This window comes from Crinia signifera, chromosome 1, assembly GCF_055691185.1.
Source record: "Crinia signifera chromosome 1, ASM5569118v1, whole genome shotgun sequence".
Lineage (NCBI taxonomy): Eukaryota > Metazoa > Chordata > Amphibia > Anura > Myobatrachidae > Crinia > Crinia signifera.
In genome coordinates, this window is record NC_139217.1 from 217,398,862 (window position 1) to 217,424,020 (window position 25,159).

The following is a 25,159-nucleotide window of genomic DNA, read 5'->3' on the forward strand; positions in this document are numbered from 1 at the left end:
AGAAGGAACATGGAAGCCACCAACATTCAGCGTTACAACTTTAAGATCATGCATCGTGGTCTACTATATCTGTGCATACATGCCTGAGCGCTGTGCCTACAAAAATAGACATGCCTAACTGGAATATATATCCTACACAATCGTCTGTAAGTATTTATGACATTTTTGACAGGACACAAGACAAAACGGAGACACATAAGGGAAGAGAGGGGGGGAGAAGGGGGTGGGGTGAAACCAGGGCGCCGGGCGCACCGCCATTTTGGTAGCATAAGTAAGATATACTAAAAACAAGAGAACAACTACCTAGCACCCCAAACTTAGGATGAACGCGTACATAACTAGAGAGACTTCCGGAATCCCGGCCGCAGAGAGGACCGCCGGGTTCCGTCTGCCCCATGCAACAACAACTACAGTGCATACGAACAAGGCTCGCCCCAGCCTTAGCAATAAATAGTCAGAGAAATCTGCCCGCCGCAGTGACTAATGTCTCAACGGCTGGTAAATATCTCTGCAAATCAACATCAATATCAAAGTTCGCCAACAACATTTCGTATAACCATGAAACTGTGAAAAAAAATTAAAATAAAACAAAACCATCAGCAATAACTGTCTGCTGTCGGCTCTGAGCCGCAGCGTGCTGCATGTAGGGCCCATATGGGTCGCTGGTGTCAGTGCCGTTATTCAACAGGGTCGGGGGAGGGTCCTGTCCCCACTTTATATTGTGAGCCAGAGTCGCGGTATGAATTGCTCCTGTGGATCAATTAAAGGCACTGGTGGAAAGTTATTCCGCCCTACGCAGGCCGGAATTAATGTGAGAAGGGGAAAACGATAGCACCATTCCCTCCTGCTGGTATGGGCACTCCAGCACAAAAGGGGAGTTTCAGCTGAAAGCCTGAGTTACAGGGGATGTTCGCCCATGTAAAGTCTGGATCGGCCGGACTGCAGAAATAAAGTGTAGTCACTTATCAGCATGAGTCACTTATCAGGAGTCTGGGCCTGCTGGGGAAAATGTAGCTTGTGCCAGTTTCAGCAGATAGCCTTCTGCATCTCGTACTGTACTGAATTCTTGTAATGAAGTTCCTATAAAAATACGTAATTTAGCTGGGTAGACGAGGGCAAATTTAACTTGATCTTTCACCAAACGGGTACATAAAGGTGAAAATTCCTTTCTGGCCCTTGTGACCTCCGCAGAGAAGTCCTGGAATATTAACAATTTATTGTTGTTCCATTGCAGTGACCTATTCTGTCTAAACGCTGCCCATATAGCCTCCTTATGCTGGTAGTTAAGGCACTTGAATATTACAGCTCTAGGTCTGCTAGAGGCATTGTCTCTCAATTGGCCCAGTCTATGTGCCCTCTCAATGACCATTCCTGCGCATGTATCTTCCACATGCAGAAAAGCCGGTAAGGTTGTCAGTAAAAAGGAGTACAGGTCTGGGCCTTTAACCCCTTCCCGACATTTGACGTATATATACGTCATGGCCGGGATGTACTTCCCGACACATGACGTATATATACGTCATGACTTTAAACTGTCACCGCGTCTATAGACGCGGTGACAGTTTAAACATGTCTGCTGTCCCTGACAGCAGACATGTCCCTGCATTATGGGATCAATCACCGCCTGGTGTGAGGGGGCGTGAGGGGGTCACCGGTGATGACCACACCTCACCCCACCTGCCCCCAAGGCTGTGATTGGTCCGTCGGACCGACGGACCAATCACAGCCATGGCGCGTGATTTAAACTAACGGTGACTGCGCTGCAGACGCCATTCCGGTCTGGAATTGCGTGCAGAGCGGTCACCGTGCCAATCTGTCGTGATATACTGACCTGATCCTTGCCTGATACTTACCTGATCACCGCTGGTAGCGTGCTGCCAGCAGCTGGATGCTTCCTGGATCTTGTGACTTCCTGTGTGCTGCTGCTGCAGTGTCATAGAGTCACAGATAGTGAGAGATAGTGAGAGATAGTGACAGAGAGTGATAGAGAGTGCTATATTTTGTGTCTGCTGCCCCCCCTTTTGTGCTGATCAGTATATCTGTGCTGATCAGCAACTTTTTGGGGGTGCAGGTTTTTTTTTTTTATATATATATACCTGTCAGTTGCACCAAAGGTTGTGCTGCCTGTGCAACTGACTGCTGCCCCCCCTTTTGTGCTGATCAGTATAAATTAACTGATCAGCAACTTTTTGGGGGTGCAGGATTTTTTTTTTTATATATACCCTGTCAGGTTGCACCCACAGTTGTGTGCCTGCTGCCCCTCACTGCTAATCAGTGTTGCATCACTGCATCACTGATCTGCAGGTTTTTTTTGTGCAGTGGGGTTTTGTTTTTACACCCACGTTGCTTTTGTGGGTGTCCTGTGGCCGCTGAGCGCTGATCAGTGACGTACATCACTGAACAGCATTTTTGGCACAGGGTTGATATAATATTTTTTCTGCAGTTTTTTTAAATTGTTTTTTTTTTGGAGAGTGCTGTGGTTTATTTTTTTTTAATTGTTTTTACACCCACGTTGCTTTTGTGGGTGTCCTGTGGCCGCTGAGCGCTGATCAGTGACGTACATCACTGAACAGTATTTTTGGCACAGGGTTGATATAATTTTTTTTCTGCAGTTTTTTTAAATTGTTTTTTTTTGGAGAGTGCTGTGGTTTATTTTTTTTAAATTGTTTTTACACCCACGTTGCTTTTGTGGGTGTCCTGTGGCCCCTGAGCGCTGATCAGTGACGTACATCACTGAACAGCATTTTTGGCACAGGGTTGATATATTTTTTTTTTTTTATTATTATTGGGATCAAATTCCTGTATAAAGTATTTTTTTTTCTGCACTACATACACACTACACACCCCCCGTGTTGGAATAAAGTTTGTACCCCCCCTACACTATACACGTGTTGAAACATTACACTTACAGAAACAAAAAATTAAAATGGCATCCCAAATGTCATCCCAGTCATCCAGAAGAATGTATTCAGCGGAGGAGGCATATGCCATGCTTGCCTCTGACTCTGACACAGCCAGTGATGCAAGCGGGGAATTTGAAGGATTCGTCTTAACCTCATCTTCCTCCTCAAAGACGCCCCCGTAGAGCAGCTGAGACCCCCCTCCAAATGATTGATCCCGTATGGACCCCACCACCAGACAATTTTGAGCCCCAGGTTCCTGAGTTTTTGGCCATCCCAGGAATCCAATTTGATTCAACAGGTCTCAGAGAAATTGACTTTTTCAAATTATTTTTCTCTGGTGATTTTATAAATTTAATGGTGGACCAAAGTAATTTATATGCCCAGCAGTTTATTGCTCAAAACCCCACGTCATCATTTGCTAGGTGGACCCCTGTAGATGCAGTAGAGATGATGACATTTTGGGGTCTGGTGTTACATATGGGCATAGTAAAAAAGCCAGAAATTAGACAATATTGGAGTACAGATGTTCTGTACAGCACCCCACTTTACCGTATGGCCATGACTCGGACTCGTTTTGAGACAATCCTTAAATTTTTGCATTACAACGATGCAGAGATGATCCCACCTTTGACCGGCTATTCAAAGTCAGGCCGGTCATTGATCATTTCAGTGCCAAATTTGCAGAGTTGTACATCCCTGAAAAATGTATTTGTATCGACGAGTCCCTTATACATTTTAAAGGAAGGGTTAAATTCCGCCAGTACCTTCCCAGTAAGAGGGCAAGGTATGGCATAAAAATGTATAAACTGTGTGAAAGCACCTCAGGGTACACCCACAGGTTTAGGGTATATGAAGGGAAGGATTCAAGAATTGAACCGCCAGAATGCTCCCCCTCCCTCGTAGGTGTTAGTGGAAAAATTGTCTGGGATTTAGTGCACCCCTTCCTGGATAAAGGTTATCACCTCTATGTGGATAACTTTTACACTAGCATCCCCCTGTTTAAGGCCCTTGGTTCAAGAGGTACAGCAGCTTGCGGTACTGTGCGCAATAACCAAAGAGGCCTCCCAAAAACGCACATTGCCCAAGTACTGAGAAGGGGTGAAAGCAGGGCACAATCCACCGAAAATATGTTGTTGGTCAAATATAAGGACAAGAGGGATGTCCTTATACTGACAACAATTCACGGAGACAGTACCACCTCCGTCCCTGTACGAGGTACCAGTACCCACACCTCAAAACCTATTTGTATCCTAGATTACAATTAGTACATGGGTGGAGTGGATCTTTCAGATCAGGTACTGAAGCCGTACAGTGCCCTGCGGAAAACAAAAATCTGGTACAAGAAGCTGGCCGTGTATATCATCCAGATGGCACTGTATAACGCTTACGTGCTATTACGTTCTACCAGCCAGAGGGGGGCATTTATGCACTTTCAAGAGGAAGTCATAAAGGGCCTAATATTTGGGAACCAGCAGGCAGAGGGCCCCAGTACTTCTAGTACTGGCCCCCGTATTGTACCAGGGCAGCATTTTCTTAACGAAATCCCCTCCACTGCAAAAAAGGGCAGGACACAAAAAAGGTGCAAAGTTTGCTATAAAAAGGGAATAAGAAAGGATACTATTTTCCACTGTGAAACTTGCCCCGACAAACCCGGCCTATGTATAAAGGAGTGTTTTAAAATATACCACACATCTATGGATTATTAGGTTCATCATTTCACCGTGCTTCGGGGGTCTTGCTAATGCCACATAGCACCCACCATTCATTCCACCAGAATCTGTGCTGCAAAAATCCAAAAATCACTCCTTCCTTTCTGAGTCCTGCCATGCACCCAACTGGTATTTTTTGGTCACATATGAGGCATTGCCATACTCGGGAGAAATTGGGGCACAGATTTTGGGGTGCTTTTTCTCCTTCATACCTTATGAAAATGAAAAATTTTGAGCCAGAACTGCATTTTTGTGTAAAAAAATGTAATTTTTCATTTGCACAGCCCAGTTGTATCAAAATTGGTGAAACCCCTGGGGGTTTGAAATGTACACTATAGCCCTAGATGAATTCCCTGAGGGGTGTAGTTTGCAAAATGGGGTCACTTGTGGGGGGGTTCCACTGTATTGGTGCTTTGGGGGTCTTGCTAATGCGACATAGCACCCACCAACATTCCACCAGAATCTGTGCTGCAAAATCCAAATATCACTCCTTCCCTTCTGAGTCCTGCCATTTTTTGGTCACACATGAGGCATTGCCGTACTCGGGAGAAATTGGGGCACAGATTTTGGGGTGCTTTGTCTCCTTCATTCCTTGTGAAAATGAAAAATTTTGAGCCAGAACTGCATTTTTGTGTAAAAGATTTAATTTTTCATTTTCACTGCCCAGTTGTACCACAATTGGTGAAACCCCTGGGGGTTTGAAATGTACACTATAGCCCTAGATGAATTCCCTGAGGGGTGTAGTTTGCAAAATGGGGTCACTTGTGGGGGGTTCCACTGTATTGGTGCTTCGGGGGTCTTGCTAATGCGACATAGCACCCACCAACATTCCACCAGAATCTGTGCTGCAAAATCCAAATATCACTCCTTCCCTTCTGAGTCCTGCCATGCACCCAAATGGTATTTTTTGGTCACATGTGAGGCATTGCCGTACTCGGGAGAAATTGGGGCACAGATTTTGGGGTGCTTTGTCTCCTTCATTCCTTGTGAAAATGAAAAATATTGAGCCAGAACTGCATTTTTGTGTAAAAAATTTAATTTTTCATTTTCACTGCCCAGTTGTACCACAATTGGTGAAACCCCTGGGGGTTTGAAATGTACACTATAGCCCTAGATGAATTCCCTGAGGGGTGTAGTTTGCAAAATGGGGTCAGTTGTGGGGGGGTTCCACTGTATTGGTGCTTCGGGGGTCTTGCTAATGCGACATAGCACCCACCAACATTCCACCAGAATCTGTGCTGCAAAATCCAAATATCACTCCTTCCCTTCTGAGTCCTGACATGCACCCAAATGGTATTTTTTGGTCACATGTGAGGCATTGCCGTACTCGGGAGAAATTGGGGCACAGATTTTGGGGTGCTTTGTCTCCTTCATTCCTTGTGAAAATGAAAAATTTTGAGCCAGAACTGCATTTTTGTATAAAAAAATTTAATTTTTCATTTTCACTGCCCAGTTGTACCACAATTGGTGAAACCCCTGGGGGTTTGAAATGTACACTATACCCCTAGATGAATTCCCTGAGGGGTGTAGTTTGCAAAATGGGGTCACTTGTGGGGGGGTTCCACTGTATTGGTGCTTCGGGGGTCTTGCTAATGCGACATAGCACCCACCAACATTCCACCAGAATCTGTGCTGCAAAATCCAAATATCACTCCTTCCCTTCTGAGTCCTGCCATGCACCCAAATGGTATTTTTTGGTCACATGTGAGGCATTGCCGTACTCGGGAGAAATTGGGGCACAGATTTTGGGGTGCTTTGTCTCCTTCATTCCTTGTGAAAATGAAAAATTTTGAGCCAGAACTGCATTTTTGTGTAAAAAATGTAATTTTTCATTTTCACAGCCCAGTTGTACCACAATTGGTGAAACCCCTGGGGGTTTGAAATGTACACTATACCCCTAGATGAATTCCCTGAGGGGTGTAGTTTGCAAAATGGGGTCACTTGTGGGGGGGTTCCTAACTTTTAGCATCTTATGGTGCCTAGAAACCTACATGGTGCCTAAAAAATAATCTCATAAAAAGGTGGCTCCAAAATCAAGTAGGTGCTCCTTCTATTATGAAGCCTGTGGTTTGGTCAACGTGCACACTAGGGCCACATATAGGATATTTATGAAAACAAAAGAATTGGGGGAATCAATTTTTAGTCACATTTCTCTAGTAAAATCTACTGTGTTCCTTAGAAAAATGTATTAAAATTGAAAATGTGCAAAAAAAATGAAATTTTGAAATTTCACCTACACTTTGTTTTAATTCCTAAAGGGTTAACAAACTTCCAAAATGCTGTTTTGAATACTGTGAGGGGTGCAGTTTTTGAAATGGCATCATTTATGGGGGTGTCTCACATACAAGTCCCTCAAAGTCACATCAGAACTGAACTGGTCCCTAAAAAAATCAGTGTTTGAAATTTTCTTGAAAATTTGAGAATTTGCTATTCATATTTTAAGCCTCCTAGTGTCCAAAAAAATTAAAAGGAGGTTGAAATAATGATGGAAACATAAAGTAGACAAGGGGATTTTTGTAAGAACTTACCGTTCGAACCCCTTTCTCTGAGTCCAGTCCGGTGACACAGCTAACCTTGGGATGGAGAGGGGTCCGCCAGGAGCCAGGCACCTATGCTTCAATTCTTTGGAAGCAGGCTCCTCCCTTCTGCATCCCATCATGCTTCAGTTCAACTTCAAGAGCACACTAGGATACATAACTCAGAACAATGCCTGAACATCTTTTATATATATATATATATATATATATATATATATCAGGGAAGTGGGGGGTGATTGGGGTGCGCTACCTAGTATAGAAACTGTACCTCCCAATAAAACATTACAATTTCAAAACAGAATACACATTTCTGAAATAGTGTTCTTGTATTTGAGGATGTTCCCAATGAATAAGCTCAGTCCATCTCTGGGTAAATAGTTCTTTTATTGGTGAAGAAACCCGACGCGTTTCGTCTCTAAGACTTCATCAGGGGTAAGAACCAATGGGTGAGTGGATTTTGTGTGGCTGGTCCTATTTGAAATTTCTGCTGATCACAGCTGATGCAAATAAAATAAATATCACCAAGTCCTTCTTGATGGGGCTCAATTAAATGGAAATTTCTCAGTTGAGAGTCTAGTGTAGGTTCTTATCAAGAACAATATCAGGACGCTCTCTCTGCAGTATCCTCCTCGCTCTGCATTCAAAATGAGAATTCTCATTTTGAATGCAGAGCGAGGAGGATACTGCAGAGAGAGCGTCCTGATATTGTTCTTGATAAGAACCTACACTAGACTCTCAACTGAGAAATTTCCATTTAATTGAGCCCCATCAAGAAGGACTTGGTGATATTTATTTTATTTGCATCAGCTGTGATCAGCAGAAATTTCAAATAGGACCAGCCACACAAAATCCACTCACCCATTGGTTCTTACCCCTGATGAAGTCTTAGAGACGAAACGCGTCGGGTTTCTTCACCAATAAAAGAACTATTTACCCAGAGATGGACTGAGCTTATTCATTGGGAACATCCTCAAATACAAGAACACTATTTCAGAAATGTGTATTCTGTTTTGAAATTGTAATGTTTTATTGGGAGGTACAGTTTCTATACTAGGTAGCGCACCCCAATCACCCCCCACTTCCCTGATTACTACACCGTTCCTCACTAACAGGAGGAATTTTGGTGGTGCTGCACACACAACCCAGCGCAACTCAGAGTCAAAAACCCTTTCTTCTATATATATATATATATATATGCATATATCTTTTAAGGCAACATAACATTAACCATAACATGGCAACACATGAACGGTACACTTAACTGAGCGTAAGGGAGGGATCGCTGTGTCACCGGACTGGACTCAGAGAAAGGGGTTCGAACGGTAAGTTCTTACAAAAATCCCCTTTTCTCTTTCGTCCAGTCCGGTGACACAGCTAACCTTGGGACGTTCACGAGCCGGTCCTTTGGGAGGGTACGCTCAGACCAACAGTTCTCATCACTGCCCGTCCAAATGAAGCGTCCTCCGCCGCGAACTCATGAAACCTGTAAAATTTGGTAAAGGTATGAACAGAGGACCAGGTGGCAGCCTTACACAACTGTTCTGCCGTAGCCCCATGGCGCACCGCCCAGGAGGAAGCAACCGACCTGGTGGTATGTGCATTTATCCGAAGACGGAACTGGTCGACCTGCTCTACTGTAGGCAAAAGCAATGGTAGATCTCAACCACCGAGCGATGGTCTGCTTCGAAGCAGGCCACCCAACCTTATGCACATCATATAGCACCAAGAGCAAATCCGATTTCCGAATGTCCTTCACCCTTTCAATGTATTATTCGCAAGGCGCGAACCACATCCAATCTCTTTAGTTTGTCCCTATTTTTAACCCCCTCTGGGGGAGAAAACACCGGAAGTACAATGTCTTGATTCAGATGAAAAGACGACACTACCTTAGGTAGAAATTTAGGGACTGTTCGCATCACAGCCCTGTCATCATGAAAAATCAAAAACGGTGACTTGCACGCCAAAACACCCAACTCAGACACTCTTCTGGCTGATGCAATGGCCAACAAAAAAGTAAGTTTCCACGTCACATACTTCAACTCCGCAGATCTTAATGGTTCAAAAGGAGGATTCTGTAACATGGATAAGACCAAAGACAAGTCCCAAGGCGCCACCGGCTGCCTGTAATGAGGTTTAAGCCTAGCAACCCCTATAAAAAGGTTTGAATCTCAGGTAGCAAGGCTACTCTTTTTTGAAAAAAATATGGATAAGGCCGATAACTGCACCTTTAAGGATTGCAGACTAAGGCCTGATGAAAAACCATCCTGTAAAAAATTCAAAAGTCTTGATAATTTGAATCTTGACGTGTGAAGATTCTGTCTCTCACACCATCTGATGTAAATCTTCCCCACCCGATGGTAATTAGCTGCAGACCCCGGCTTACGAGCTCTCAGCATGGTCTGGATGACCTCATCAGAAAACCCCTTCTTTTTCAATAAGGAGGTTTCATAAGCCTCGCCGTTAAATTGAGACGACCTGGGTCCTCGTGAAGAAACGGTCCTTGGCTCAACAGGTCCTGTCGATGAGGAAGCCTCCAGGAATCCTTCGACAACCTCAGTATAGTGGAGAACCAAGACCTCCTGGGCTAGTCTGGAGCAATCAGAATTGCTCGTACCTTCTGACTCTTTATTTTCCTCAACACTCTTGGCAACATGGGAAAAGGAGGAAAGATGTATACCATCTGGAAGTCCCACTGAACTGTCATGGCAACTACTGCCCAAGCAGTGGGATCCCTCACTCTGGAACAGAATCTCTGAACCTGACGGTTCGATCTTGTCGCCATCAGGTCTATGTCCAGAAGACCCCAACGACTCACAATCTCCTGAAAGATTTCTTGATAAAGGGACCATTCTCCCTCCTGAAGGGATTCCCTGCCAAGGAAGTCCGCTTCCACATTCCTGACTCCTGGAATAAATATCGCCGACAATGCTGGTACGTTTGTCTCCGCCCAGCTGAAAACCTTGGAGACTTCCGCCATCGCCATCCTGCTGCGAGTCCCGCCTGGATGGTTCAAATAAGCCTGTATTTTCAGCGGAGACCCTTTCAGCAAGGATTCCGCTTGGAGTAATGCATTTAGAACTGCCCTCAGCTCCAAAATGTTTATGGGTAGTCTCGACTCTTCTACTGACCAAAGGCCCTGCAATCTCAGATGAAGACTTACTGCTCCCCAGCCCCTTAGACTGGCGTCGGTCGTTATGACCAGCCAATCCCAGGACCTGAGAGATCTCCCCAGTTGCAAGTTCTCCACATTCGTCCACCACAAGATGGACTCCCTGGACTCCGGTGACAGGGCTAGAACTTGCATTTTCATTCTCTTGGCCTTCCCTGACCAACAGGCTAGGATGTTCCACTGGAAAATTCTGGAATGGAACCTGGCAAACTGTAAGGTGTCGAAACTTGCCACCATCTTTCCTAGCAATCTCACACCCTGCCACACCGATGGTGTTGGGGCCTGTAGAATTTCCAAGACCCTCAGTCGAATCTCTACCGCTTTGGACTCTGGGAGAAACACCCTGTGAAGATGTGTGTCTATGATCACCCCCAAGAACTTCAAGTTCTGTGTAGGTGTCAACTGGGATTTTGGTAGATTTAAAATCCAGCCCTGACTTTTCAAAACTGTGTCGCCACTTCCAGGTGAACCTGTAACAATTCTGCCGACTCTGCTTTGATAAGTAGATCGTCCCGATAAGGAATAACAATTATCCCCTTTAACCTGAGAGCTGCAGCCATGATGGACATCACCTTGGTAAATACTCTCGGAGCCTTTGCAAGTCCAAACGGAAGTGCTTGGAACTGCCAATGTCTTCCCCCGATTGCAAATCGGAGTTAAGATTGTAAATCTGTGTGGATCGGGACATGGAGATATGCATCTCGAATATCCACTGACGCTAGGAACTCCCCAGACTCTATGCTCAAGAGCACTGACCTTAGAGATTCCCTTCGAAAATGATCCACCCACAGATGAGCATTTAAAGATTTCAAATTTAGAATGGGCCTGAAAGACCCGTCTGATTTCGGAACTAAGAAAAGTATCGAATAGAAGCCTTTTCTCCTTTCCTCTCGAGGGACAGGTATAACTACCCCTTTCTCCTCTAGAGATAAAGCAGCACCCAGAAGTGAAGCTCTGAGAGATGCGGTTTTCGGTAAGGGAGTGGTGAGGAATCTGTGAGGGGAGTGACCCCTGAATTTTATTCGATATCCTTCTGAAACAATCGAGAGTACCCACGGATCCTCCGTGGTCACCCTCCAACTGTCCTGAAAGTGTAGGAGGCGACCCCCTACTCTGATTCCAGAACAGGGAGTCTCCGCCCCGTCATGCAGAGGGCTTATCTTCCCCCTTGGCGGTATGCTTCTTAGCAAAGGCGCCAAACTTGGACTTAGACGCTTTACCCCTGCTGGCTTGGAAACGTCCACGACCTGACTGACCTCTGCCAGTAGCTCCCCCTCTAAAGGAGGGACGAAAGGACTGCTTAAACACTCCAAACTTTGATCCAGTCGCCTTTGAGGTAGTGGGGAGAAAAATGCTCTTACCCCCGGTAGCCTGTTTGATAATCTCATCCAGCTCTGAGCCAAACAAAAACTCTCCTTTCAAAGGAATAATTTCCAGAGACTTTTTAGACTCACTGTAAGCCTCCCAGGCTTTCAACCAGAGAGCTCTCCTAGCAGTAACAGACGTGACCGAAACTTTGGACGCCATCTTGGCACCCTTTTCGCTAGCCTCACATATGTACTCAGCAGCACATCGTAGCTTTTCTGCCAGAGAAAAAACCTCTGCATCATGTTGGAGAAGACTCCCCAAAGTCTCTGCCCACTTGATCATGGCCTACGCCACCCAAGCCGAAGCAATGATAGGCCGCATGGTGAAACCAACACCTTCACAAACTGCCTTGAGACAGCCTTCAACCTTTTTGTCCACTGGATCTTTAACGGCCGCCCCACCCTGCACTGGCAGAGCCGTGGCCTTAGATAACCTTGCCACAGAGGAATCCACTAATGGAACTTTCTCCCAAATCTTAACATGGTCCTCAGGCATAGGATACATGTTAGCATACCTCTTTGCCATTACCAGCCTTTTCTCAGGAGACTTGCCAGCCTCGTCTAATAAGGCAATAATGCCTTTATCAGAGGGAAAAGATACAGGATCTTTACGGCTCCTTTTAAACACACACTGTGCAGCAGCCTTTTCCTCCGCAGGCAAATCCAGAGTCTGTTTAACAGCCAAAATGAGGTCTTCAATACCAGAGGTAGAAGAATCTATGTCCTCCCCCTGTGACCAACATAAATCATCTTCATCAACTCCATCATCTGTGTCTGCAATTAATGGAGGTGCCATAGAAGAACTCTGTCTAAACATGACATCATCAGATCTTTTGTGAACTGCTCTAAAAGAGAAGACATTTTATGCACACCCTGTGCCGTGTTCTGCATAGCTTGCAGCCATATAGGGTCTCCCTGTGAAAGGGTAAAGATCCCTGAGATGAAGGTATAGGACCCGGTGATCCCACCAAAGATCCCCTCTGCTTATTTAAAGCCTCTGTCAAGCCTTGACAGACTGTCCCAAAGCTACAGCCCACTCAGGCTCAGCTCCACCTGGGCTATGAGTCCGTGACCCAGAGGGTACAGCTTCACAGGAAGGGCACAATTCCCCCTGGTCCAACTGTTCACAAGATAAATTTACATTACATTTTTTGCAATGATAAAACATCTCCAGCGCTCTCCCCCAGCAACAGAACTGTACTCGTCCGCCATGTTAATATCAGAATATAACAATACTGTTTAACATTCAGACAAAATCACAGAGTAATGCACACAGTGTACTTATCTGTATCTGTTGCCAGTATTCAGCGGGGGAAGCGTTTTCCAGAGAGACTTCTCAGCAGGTCTGCGCAGCACGCACGGGAAATGGCGCCAGGATCAAAGGGAGAAGCCAAGTCTCCCTTCAGTGAGGGTAACCGCCGTCTTTTGGCGCCAAACTCACACACAGGCGCTCCCACTGTGTCTCTCTACCTCCAGTAACTCCCCCTCTAGGGACCACTCGGAGTTGCCCAGAAACGCTGGGCGTCCTGTAAGAAGCTTCAACTCCCCTGGGGGATTTCAGCTTCTAAACTCTTAAAGATGGCGGCCGCCATCGCTGGGGGACCCGTCCCCAAGATCCCCTTCTATGCAAGGCGCTGGATGGGGTCCCCCGGAGCCCAGGACAGGTCTCCGCTTGAGCGGAGCTCAGCGCTGTGCAGAGCGCACATTCCTCAGTGAATGTCCCTCTCTGCACACAGAACACTGACAGGACGCGCTTCTGTCAGCGTCCTGTTGCGCTCTCAGCGTGTACTGACTTCAACAGAAGTCACACGCTGGCAAAACCTGCATCTAAGCTAACTGTTAATAAAAAAAAAAGCTTTTCTGACTAAAAATCCAAAGAAAAAGTGTGGCTGCTGCGCAGCCACTCAGCATTGCACCCACTACTGTGGGCACCTAAACGAAACTGAAGCATGATGGGATGCAGAAGGGAGGAGCCTGCTTCCAAAGAATTGAAGCATAGGTGCCTGGCTCCTGGCGGACCCCTCTACATCCCAAGGTTAGCTGTGTCACCGGACTGGACGAAAGAGAAATATGGTCTATGTTAGTTATTAACTATTTTGAGTGGTATGATTATTTGTCTCACAAGCAGAAAATTTAACATTTTGAAAATTGCTAAATTTTCCATTTTTTTATGACATTTTGGTATTTTTCACAAAAAAACACAGACTGTATCGACCCAAATTTACCACTAACTTGAAGTACAATGTGTCACGAGAAAACAATCTCAAAATCACTGGGATAAGTAAAAGCAAAAAAAAGTTATCCCCACTTAAGTGATACATGTCAGATTTGAAAAAAAGGGCTCTGTCAGGAAGGCAAAAACAGGCTGCGGCGGGAAGGGGTTAAGGGTCTCAGGCAGTCCTATAATGCGCAGGTTGTTTCTTCTTGAAAGATTTTCCAAATCGTCCAGTTTAAGCTGTAAGGTGTATGTGGATTTCAGCAGTGAGTCATTAGACGCTTTGAGGTCATAAATATCTTCAAATGCCTCTCCTAAGTGAGTTTCATTAGCAGTTACTCGCTTTGAAACTTGCTTCACTTGGGATTTTATGTCTTGGACTGATTGCTGTAATTTCGCAGCATGGGCGTCTAAGATGGGGTTGATGGTGTCCTGTATGGCTCTGACCAAGTAATTGTAAGTCAGGGGTGCAGCCTGCTGTTGGGAGAGCTGTGGGCTGTGCGAGGAAAATAGCTCAGGCTGAGTGCTTGTAAAGTGTGGCGTTTCTGATACACTTCCTGGCGCCAGTCCTGGCGTGGTGCTGGGCGTAAGAGCTGGGACTGGGGTGGCCTCCTGGGCTCCTGTTGCGTGCCTTGTGAGCCGGGCGCCATCTTGGATGTGCCTCTGTCTGCAGGCGGGTGCTGGCGCTGCGGTTTGCCGGTGTGTGGGAGCGTCTGGGACCTGTCCATAGGGAGCCGGGGTGTTAAGCCACAGATGCCCCGTGTTTCAGCGCTGGATGGTGGGAATGGCGGGCGGCGTGTGGTACTGGCTGGGGCAGTGCGGAGCTCAGCACACTGCTGCCGTTCCCATGAGACCCGGAACCGGAAGTCCCTGATGGTGAATTTTAAACATCGGGGACGGCAGCAGGCAGGGAGATGTAAGCCTCCCTACCTGCCCCAGAATTTGTGGGGTATAAGGAGGGCTCCTGGGGACACAGGCAGCAGAAACTGCCCCCCCCCCCCCCAGTGTGAAGTGAATATATGAATATTTAATGAGCGGCTCCCGGCCCCCTGCTGGCGAATGTGTAAAAAAATAATTAAAAAAAATTAAATATATTAATGTGCTTCAAGCACATGAATAAAAATAGCATGCCCCTTCACAGAAAAAAATTCTGATTTTTCTTTATTTTAAAAGATCACTTTCCAGTTCACCTAAAAAAGATGTCGAGTGCAAAACGGTGAATCATGGCAAAAATCAGGGAGAAAGCAGTTATCCATCCTAGCATTGAATACACTCTCGGCAAATCCCAGTGAAAACCCCATTGAAATACATCAGTGAATTGCAGCGAGCATAAAACGGAGAACTGGCCGGCATTCACTGTTCATTTTCGGCGAACAGTGAACATTGAATAGGGTGAATCAGATTTTCAGTGAAACAGATTCACTGCAAGGAGTGAAAACAGCCCAATTCGCCGAAAAAACTGTGAATCGGGAGCATTGAATACTGGCCTTTGGGGGAAATTTACTAAGCTGTGTATTCTACTTCACATGTTGCTATGGGCAACCAATCAGATCCTGTCTACTATCTTCTAGAGGGTACTAAATATTTAAGAAGTAGATTCTGATTGGTTGCCCATAGCAACATCACGTGAAGTAGAATCAACATCTTAGTAAATTTACCCCTTTATATTGCAGTGTTATTATAAATATTACAGCACTTCAGCCTGGTGCATTTTGAGCAAGTGTGAAGGAACATTAATGCAATGAGGCTGATGCAGATCTGAAATACAGTCCATCTGAAGATTGTATCTTGTGTGTTTTCTCACTGCGCGTGTTGCTCTGGAATGCAACATACACAAGTATGGGTGATGCAGAGACAATAGTGTTGCCTTACAATATTACCTGCTGCAGTATAGTGAGGGGGCACTTTCTTTGGCTGGCATTCCTGTGGCTGCGAATGTGGTGACAGCAGGTATTTCAAAGCTTTTGACTTCCCAGGATCTTGCAGCAAGATCTGTTGCTTCACATTTGAGATGTCTACGATGTTAAACGCTTCATCAACACTCTCTTTTTGGATTATCTAAAAAGCTGACCTTTATAAATCTAACTTTAGTACTCCAAACTCCTCCATAAATAAAGGAAAACAGGATTAACAGGGTACACTGGAGAGTAAGGGCCTTATTCGAGTTCACTCTTTCTGACAAAATCCTTCTTAGATGGACAAAACCATGTGCACTGCAGGGGGGCAGATGTAACATGTGCAGATAGAAATAGATTTGGTGATTTTTTGGTGATTCTTTGCAGGGTAAATACTGGTTGCTTTATTTTAACACTGCAATATAGATCTCACTTTGAAGTAAAACCCCACCCAAATCTAATTAGATCTGCACAAGTTACATCTGCCCCCCTGCAGTGCACATGGTTTTGTCCATCTAAGAAGGATTTTGTCAGAAAGAGTGAACTCGAATAAGGCCCTAAGTTACAATGGTAGTAACTAGGAGCAGGCATACATAGTGTGACTGCTCCTCCCCTCTATACATAGTTACATAGTAGGTGAGGCTGAATAAAGACTTGCGTCCATCTAGTTCAACCGACTGTATGTTTATAGCAGCTTATCCCTTGTTGTATAGTATGTTGTGATATATTAAAGACAGATTATGTTACTTATTCGTACCAATGGATGTTTTTAACCAATATCCAACCTTATTTTAAAAATATTTATAGTGTCTGCCGACACTACTTCTCCAGGAAGAGAGTTCCAAAGTTTGACTGCTCTGACTGTAAAGAATTTTTTTCTTCTAGATGAACAAAATCTATTTTCTTCTAATCTAAACTCGTGCCCTCGCGTCGTAGATTCCTTTCTAGTAGAAAAAAGGGTGTTTGACAGTTCCTTATATTGGCCCCTAATATATTTATACATGTTGAGCATATCCCCCCGTAAACGTCTTTTCTCTAGTGTAAATAGTCCCAAATTGTTTAATCTTTCCTCAAAGCTTAAATTCTCCATTCCCCTAATAAGCTTTGTTTCTCTTCTTTGGATTTTTTCTAATTCTATGATGTCCTTTTTATAGTGCGGGGCCCAGAACTGCACTGCATATTCGAGGTGCGATCTAACCAATGATTTGTACAGAGGCATAATTACTTTTGAGTCCCTAGTTTCCATGCCCCTTTTAATACATGTGAGAATTTTGTTGGCCTTTTTTGTTGCTATATTACATTGAGCACTACACCCCAGTGTGTTGTCTATTTGGACTCCTAGATCCTTTTGGAGTACTGATTTACCCAATTTTGTCCCCGCTTAGGTTATAACTAGCACACTGGTTATGTCTCCCAATGTTCATGACCTTGCATTTGTTCACAATGAACCTCATCTTCCACTTTTTTGCCCACTCATCTAGATTGTCAATATCATTTTGAAGCGTGGTGACATCTTCTGATGATTTAATAACTCTGCTCAGTTTTGTATCGTCCGCAAAGATGGATACGTTGCTGAGTAACCCCATCCCAATATCGATTTACCGATAAGTACCAAAATTATGTTTTCTCATCCAACCAGCAGGGGACACTGGAGAGTAAGTTACAATGGGGACATCCCAGAGCTCCCAACCATGGCGGGAGAGCGCTGAGAACCCTGCAGAACCACACAACCAAATTGTGAAGCTAAGGTCGCAAACGTGTCAAACCTATAGAAGCATAAAAAGGAGTGATGGTTGGACCATGTTGCCGCTCTCCACAGTAGGTCCATGGAAAACTCAAAAGCAGCTGCCCATGAAGGCCCCATGGAGCGAGTATAGTGATACCTTTATGAATGGAGGCCTGGAGGCCTTTACAAATATCTGACACTTACCTTTTAATTTAGAAAGTGAAATGTTATCATTCTTGAGGCTTGAAACCATATGTTCTAAAGGCGTCTTTCTAGAACTTTGTTCTTTTGATTTTTGAAATTCTGGCATTTTATTTGTTAAGACAGAGCCTTCTTGTGAGAACTGTTCTCCGAATAAAGGTTCTTGTGGAATGTCACTTTCAGCAACATCTTTTACATGATCTTTTGTTTTGGGTTCAGTGCAGGTTTGTCCTGGATCATTCAGATGTTTTTCTCCCTCTGAAAAGTCTTCAGCAACTAAAAAATTTACTGTTGCCATTTCTTCTGGGACAATGTCGTCAGCTAACAGAACATTTCTTTCAAAACGTTTCTCTTGAGGCAATTCAGTGCCAAGCTCACTACGCTTGTGTTGAGAAATTTCTGCACTCTCTATTGTACTTATATTGCCCACAGCTTTGGCCTTCATAGATAGTCGAATGATGCGCTGCTCTAAGTTTTGACTGCCGTTGATTTGTAAATCTTCATTTGCATTTACAGGCTTAACACCAACTGATGAAGGGCCAGAGAAAATCGCTGTAGACCTATTGAAAAATGACATTTTATCATTCAGCATCATTAGGGATAGAAATGTCACAGTATCAAACTATACAGTTACAATAATAACACTTACTACTGGCCTTAATCATATTTGGTTTATATGGAGTTGCTTCCTGTTGAGCAAACAAACAGGTCCTGCAAGACAGCAATGGCCCCTGTTTATGGGGAGGGAAGGGGTCTGGGTTCTCTGTGATTGCAGAGATATTTCCTGGCCTCTGTGACGGGTAGCTTGCACGGCCGCATGGGTGCTAAAAGCTGCTCGATGGTGAGTGAGTGATCCGACGCAGGTATGATTACTACTGCAGAAGGAGGCATATGCTTGTAATAGGGAGCTCCTGCTGCACTTACATACATACGTAGAGCTAAGCCAAGTGACAGAAACTCCAGTCACATTTGAATTTTATATATATATATATATATATATATATATATATATATATATATATATATATATATATATATATATATATATGGAAACTTGGGGGATAGGCACTCATTACTAGTATCCACAGAGATGGGTGCAGGAGCCTAAGATTTGTAATATGGAAACTTTCTATCCAGAAGATAAGTGAGGCAGCACTCCTTGTCCTTGATATGACTGCCATATCATTCATTTGGTGACTATGAAATTGTAACAGACTCTGAACCCATGTCTTTATGCTGCTTTTGCCATCAGTTGCACCCCAGTGCAGCATATAACCTCTGAATCAATGGAATAAATGTGATTTACTTTTGCATCTTGAACAAGGAGTGCTGCCTCACTTATCTTCTGGATAGGAAGTATATATATATATATATATATATATATATACAGGAACAGAGGTGCGGCACTCAGGACTTTCAAGTAGAAGAACGACAGTACAGTGACTTTATGTCACTGTACTGTCGTTATTCTACTTGAAAGTCCTGAGTGCCGCACCTCTGTTCCTGTATACTCTGCTTATCTTGAAGCTGTTAGGGCACCTGCGCCAGTAACCTGCTGATTAAGCTGGGAGTGCCGGTCCATCGCTGCATGTTATATATATATATATATATATATATATATATATATAGTACTTATATGTTAGTTGGGCGCCCATTACGTAGTTTGCGTAGTGGTGTATTTCTCCATACACCACTACCAATGCACCACTATGCTAGTTACGTAAACTACGTAACTTAAGTAAAATACGTAAGTTACGTATTTGTAGCTACGTTAATGAATAATGTTTCATATCCCCACTATCCATGTCATAACTCCACTATCCACGCAGGCTTGTAGTTAATCTTATAAACTGCGGCGAGCATAGCGAGCCACCGCGCCCGAAGCGTGGCGAGCGAATCCCCTCGCGGACGTATCTGCTGCCCTCGCCACGCTTCGGGCTCGGTGGCTCGCTGCGCTCACCACGCTTTATAAAATTAACTCCATGCCCACGTGGATAGTGGGGGTATGACGTGGTATTAAAACCGTTAATATCAATAGACCAGTATATAATAAAGTAGTTACACTGTATCCGTTACCCTCTAAACCAGGCTTGTCCAACCTGCGGCCCTCCAGATGTGCTAAAACTACACATCCCAGCATGCCTTGCCACAATTTGGCTATTAGGGAATGCTAGAATGATGGCAATGCATGCTGGGATGTGTAGTTTTAGCACATCTGGAGGGCCGCAGGTTGGACATGCCTGCTCTAAACCATGCAACCGGTTACCCCTGACAACTGCAGCCTGATACTGTGGTTTTAGCAATCAATAGGCTCAGAGCAGAGCTTCTCCATTCACTGACATGACAATGTGAATGGTTGTAAAACACATTAGCATATGACTAGATGCTCCTGAATCCATTGTAAAGTGACCTAACAGGTTTAACCTATTCACTGGCTTTATAAGAAATAAAGCTTTACCCTTTATATACTGTATGTCTAATGCAGCCTCACAGCTATTTAAATATGCCACTCAGACGCATCAGCGTATGAGACTCTCAATGAGAGTTTATGCAATGAACATATCTTTATAGCTTTAGGATCACCATCGATACACTAACTATACCAATTGATAGACAAATTGATTATGATCAAAGCTGATGCTGCGTCTGAGAAGTGGTTACACTTATAAAGAAATAATACAAGTAAACACTGGTTATATGGAGATCACGGATCCAACCCTGTGTCCTAAGGTATTGAAGTAAGAAGTGGACGCAGATGCAGATGTGGATGCAGGATTTGGATCCTTATAAATGTGAAATTGAACGACAATTATCTGATCATGCTGTATACCAGCTCCTTACAAGTGATCCCACCAAAGCTTGTACTGAGTTGCTTTGTTCTATGATAGACCGGGCAGTTATGGATGGTGTTATAGGTAAAACTCTTGAGGAGGCGTTAGTTCCGTCTTGGCCGGTTACTCCTGTAATGTATACACTCCCCAAGATACATAAACATTCTACATTGCCTCCGGGGAGGCCCATTATAGCTGCTAATGGCTCCCTATTCCAGAACTGTTCGGTCTATCTTGATTCTCTATTACAGCCGTGTATTGTACAGCACCCACGATATCTTCTGGATACTACTTCATTTATTAATAAATTACAAGACCTACATGGTATCCCGGTTGGGAGTTTTATCTGTAGTATTGATGTATCCAGCTTATACACAGTAATTCCCAATAGTCCTGGGGTACAGGCTGTACGTGATTTGATTGATGGTCATCCACTATACACTGGTTCTTCTGTTGAGCTGGTACGTGAACTGTTGTTGTTACTTCTCATCCACAATTACTTCATACATGATGGTAAGTTTTACAGATGGGGCAGGTCCCATCTTGGCAGGGGATGGCGATGGCGACGCCAGCCGCCATCCCCCGCCAGCGCCATCTGCATAGCGAGAAGAGGACGTGCGCGCACGAGAGGCGCGCGCGCGTCCCCTTCCGACGGCGCTTCCAGTCGCTCCCCCGGGTCACCGCCGGCTTCTCAGTAACTCTGCGGTAACCCTCCCTAACCCTGTCCGTCTCCCTGAGGCGGAGATGGACAGGGTTCCCGTCGCTCCGCCGACGGAGATTGAGAAGAGCGTGAGTCGCACGGGTGTCTCAGTCAGATGGTGAGGCAGGCTGCTGGCGGATCGCCAGCAAGGAAGAGGCTTGCCCCATCTGTATCTCCAGCGTTCTGGGTGTGCAATGTGGCCCCATCGTACGCTAATGCTTATATGTTTTCAGCTGAGGAGGACATATTTTTTAACAACCCCTATGTATCTGGTATGATTTATTTTTATACCAGATACATAGATGACATTTTCTTGGCATGGACGGGTTCAGAACAACAGTTCATTGATATGCTCAATCGACATAACCAATCCTTGTCACCCCTTAAGCTCAATTATGTGATTAGTCCTGCTATGGTCAGTTTTTTGGATGTAGCAGTCAGTGTGTCAGATGGTGTCATTTCGACTTCGTTGTTTAGGAAAGACACAGATTGAAATACTGTACTACATAGTACCAGTTTTCATCCTAGACCACTTAAATTCGGCCTTCCCTTTTCACAATTTTTAAGGGCTTGCCGTATATGTAGTGACATTAACCAGATTGATTTTATGATTAAAAACTTTTTGGTATGTGGGTATGATCTTGAGCTTCTTACTAGAGCTAAGGATAAAGCATTATTAATTCCTAGAGCAGATCTTTTGAAGCCTAAAATTAAGTCTGTCCAACATGAACGATCTAAGATGCCTTGGGTCAACCATTTCAATACATGAAGTAACACTATACGTACAGTAGCCAGGCGCCATTGGCTAATTCTGAGCTCTGATAAAGATCTAAGGTTGGCTAGTACTGACCTTATGGCATGTTATACTCGTGGCAGAAATGTGAGGGACTGGGTGGTCCGGACGGACATACCACCTCTGATTGATGCCGGTTTAGACCTCTTAATTGTTTTATAAGTTTTACTTGATTACAACTTGAATGTCCGCCACTAACTTAAGTGAAAGCATTTTGCAACTATTGCAACCCCTAGATTTCATTTATGCATCTGTAACTATATACATTGTGTCACCATGTTTTCCACTTTGACTAATTAGTATGATCAGTATCCCGTAAAATACACATACACTGGCATAGTACATGTAGAAATTTGGACACCGTTCCATAAACTGATTAAGTGGCCATTTTTCCGGCCGCCTGCTTGATTTTTATTACCAGGCATTATGCTTCCACATGTAGTATTGTTCCAGTACAAACTGATTAAGTGGCCGTTTCCCGGCACCAACACTGCCACTGGGAGAAAGACTTAATTTCTCTGAGGATGAGTCATCCTCGGTCCTATTTAGCCAACGTCTAACAGAATTTGAGGGTGATCCCTCAGCAGAAGACATTTACAACAATCTCTTCAAATTGAAGAAAAAGGAAACGGAGCTCCTTCTCCACGGGGTGACCCTCTCGGAGTACTTTCGTAATAAAAAGATTCCGAGGGGGTTCCGCATCAGAAACACCCCAACAATTGGGCGTTATAAATAACGAGTTTTGTAGGAAGTGGTGTGCCGATGTTTGATCTAATGAACCTTGTCATTAGTGAAGCAGCACAAGAGATGGAGGCCATTAAAACCAGAATTGCTGAGTATGAGAAAAAACATCTCGACCTCCTCAAAAGAGATGCCGTCCCCCCAGACGAGGTGGCCAATGCCGGAGGATTGAAAGGTCATGCCCGAGGCAAACGGACCTGATCTTCAACATATCCAAAATAACTCTCACCCCTATGGAACTGGCAGTGCTAGATCATGGTCTGTCATTCGTACCGACTAACCAGTTCCAGGATCTTAACTGGAAAATTGAAACCACCCATCTTAACAGAAGCTTGAAGTTAAGGGAATACTTTAATCGTGAGGATCGAGCCATGGTGCCTAGAACTTTTTCAATATACAATGTTTTCAAACAAAAATCGACCTTTGATCCCCAATCCCATAATACTTCCATCCACAGCTTCATCAAAACCATGGAATCACGTGTCGACACTAACCTCAAGGAGCAGAGTGGTCCTCGCCACTCCAATCTTTCGCCTAATGAATGGAGAGCCCTGAAAGATATGTCGACGATATCATGATACTCCCCACCGACAAGGGGAGAGGTATCGTGGTATGTGATGTGGATGACTATAAAAACGAGGTCTATTACCAACTGGCTGATCCAAATGTGTACCAGCTCCTGTCACACGATCCGACCCAAATGTATAAAAAGGAACTCGATCTAATTATCAATGAGGCAACTTCTACAGGAACGCTACCAGATAACGTTAAATCTTATCTCACTTCAGAGTTCCCAAAGACCCCCATTATGTATTGCCTACCTAAGGTTCATAAGAACCCATTGCGCCCACCCGGGCGGCCGATAATTTCGGCACGTGACTCTCTTTACAGTCCGGTGTACAGTTTTCTGGACATTTTTCTTCAGCCGTGTATCAAAAACACTTCAACCTATCTTGAAGATACCACGGATCTCCTTGTGGCGATGTCGACTCTGGGCAACCTGCCAACAGGTGTATGGCTGATCACTTTAGATATCTGCAGCCTATATACCAGTATCCCCCATGATGCGGGACTTGTAGCTGTATGCAAATTATTGTGTGACAACCCCCATTACTTCGGTCCTCCGGTCGATCTATTTATTCAATTGCTATCATTGACCCTCAATCGCAATTTCTTCTTGTGTAACAAGAAATTTTATGAACAGTGCTCTGGATGTGCGATGGGGTCCCCAGTGGCCCCATCGTACGTGAATGCCTATATGGCAGACCTTGAACAATCCCTGTTCATTTCCACCATCGATAGTATCAATAACAAAGACTGCCCGATTAAGTTCACATACAATATGAGTCAAATCTCTGTGAACTATTTGGACGTATGCATACAAGTCACAAATGGAGCCATTGAGACATCGATTTATTCCAAGTCCACCAACAGAAACACTTTGCTCCAAGCCCAGAGCCATCACCCACCTGCGCTCAAACGGGGTCTCCCGTTTTCTCATTTACTTCGGGTAAAAAGGATAACAAGCTCCCCCAGTGTGTTAGAGCAAGACCTTGACACCATGTCGGCTAAATTTAAGCAACGCGGGTATTCCCATGATACTCTGATTAAAGCAAGGAGCAGAATCGATGGATTATCACGAGCTGACACCCTGAAAAGAAAAAACAGAGACACACCTATCCCAAACAGACTGGGATGGGTGAGATCTTACATTACAGGTGACACACATATCTCGGCTGCCTCTAAGTTACTATGGCCGCTCATCCAGAATGACAAAGACCTGTCAAAACTGAAAAATACCCATCTGATGCCGATATACACGAGGGGACGAAACATCAGAGACTGGTTGGTTAGAACCGATTTATCGACTAGACTTCCACCTGGCACCCACAAAAAACCTGGTGGGTGCTATAGATGTACGGGATGTACCACCTGCAACGCCCTGATCAGCACCAAATTCTTTTCGCACCCCCATTCCGGAGTCAAATTCAAAATCCACCATGCACTGTCTTGCACTAGTACCTACGTGGTCTATTTGTTGAAATGTCCATGCGGACCATGTCGGCAAGACCATCAGGACATTCCGCGAGAGAATCGCACAACACCGATCTGCCATCCGGGCTGCTTTGGCAAATAGACCAAATGAACAACCTGTCGCCAAGCACTTTGCTCTACTCAAACATAACCTTTTGAGTCTCAGATACACCCTTATTGATCATGTGCCTGACAATATGCGTGGTGGTGACAGGAACAGACGTCTTCTCCAGCTGGAGACCCGTTGGATTTGCAACGCACGCCAGACACCCGAACTTCCGGGTCCAGCAATACATAGACAGCCTTATGCCATGTGACCGGACAATCCAAAGTGATTG

The 25,159-nt window shown here is 44.6% G+C and overlaps 1 protein-coding gene across 1 annotated transcript in view; it reads right to left on the reverse strand.

Annotated features, from left to right (window-relative positions):
* Nucleotides 1-25,159, reverse strand: part of LOC146064789 (uncharacterized) — a 382,419-nt gene that overhangs the window by 105,248 nt on the left and 252,012 nt on the right. Inside the window, exon 4 of the mRNA XM_083178664.1 lies at nt 17,726-18,282. Coding sequence (XP_083034790.1) covers nt 17,726-18,282 — 557 coding nt within the window. The remainder of the gene's footprint in view (nt 1-17,725; nt 18,283-25,159) is intronic.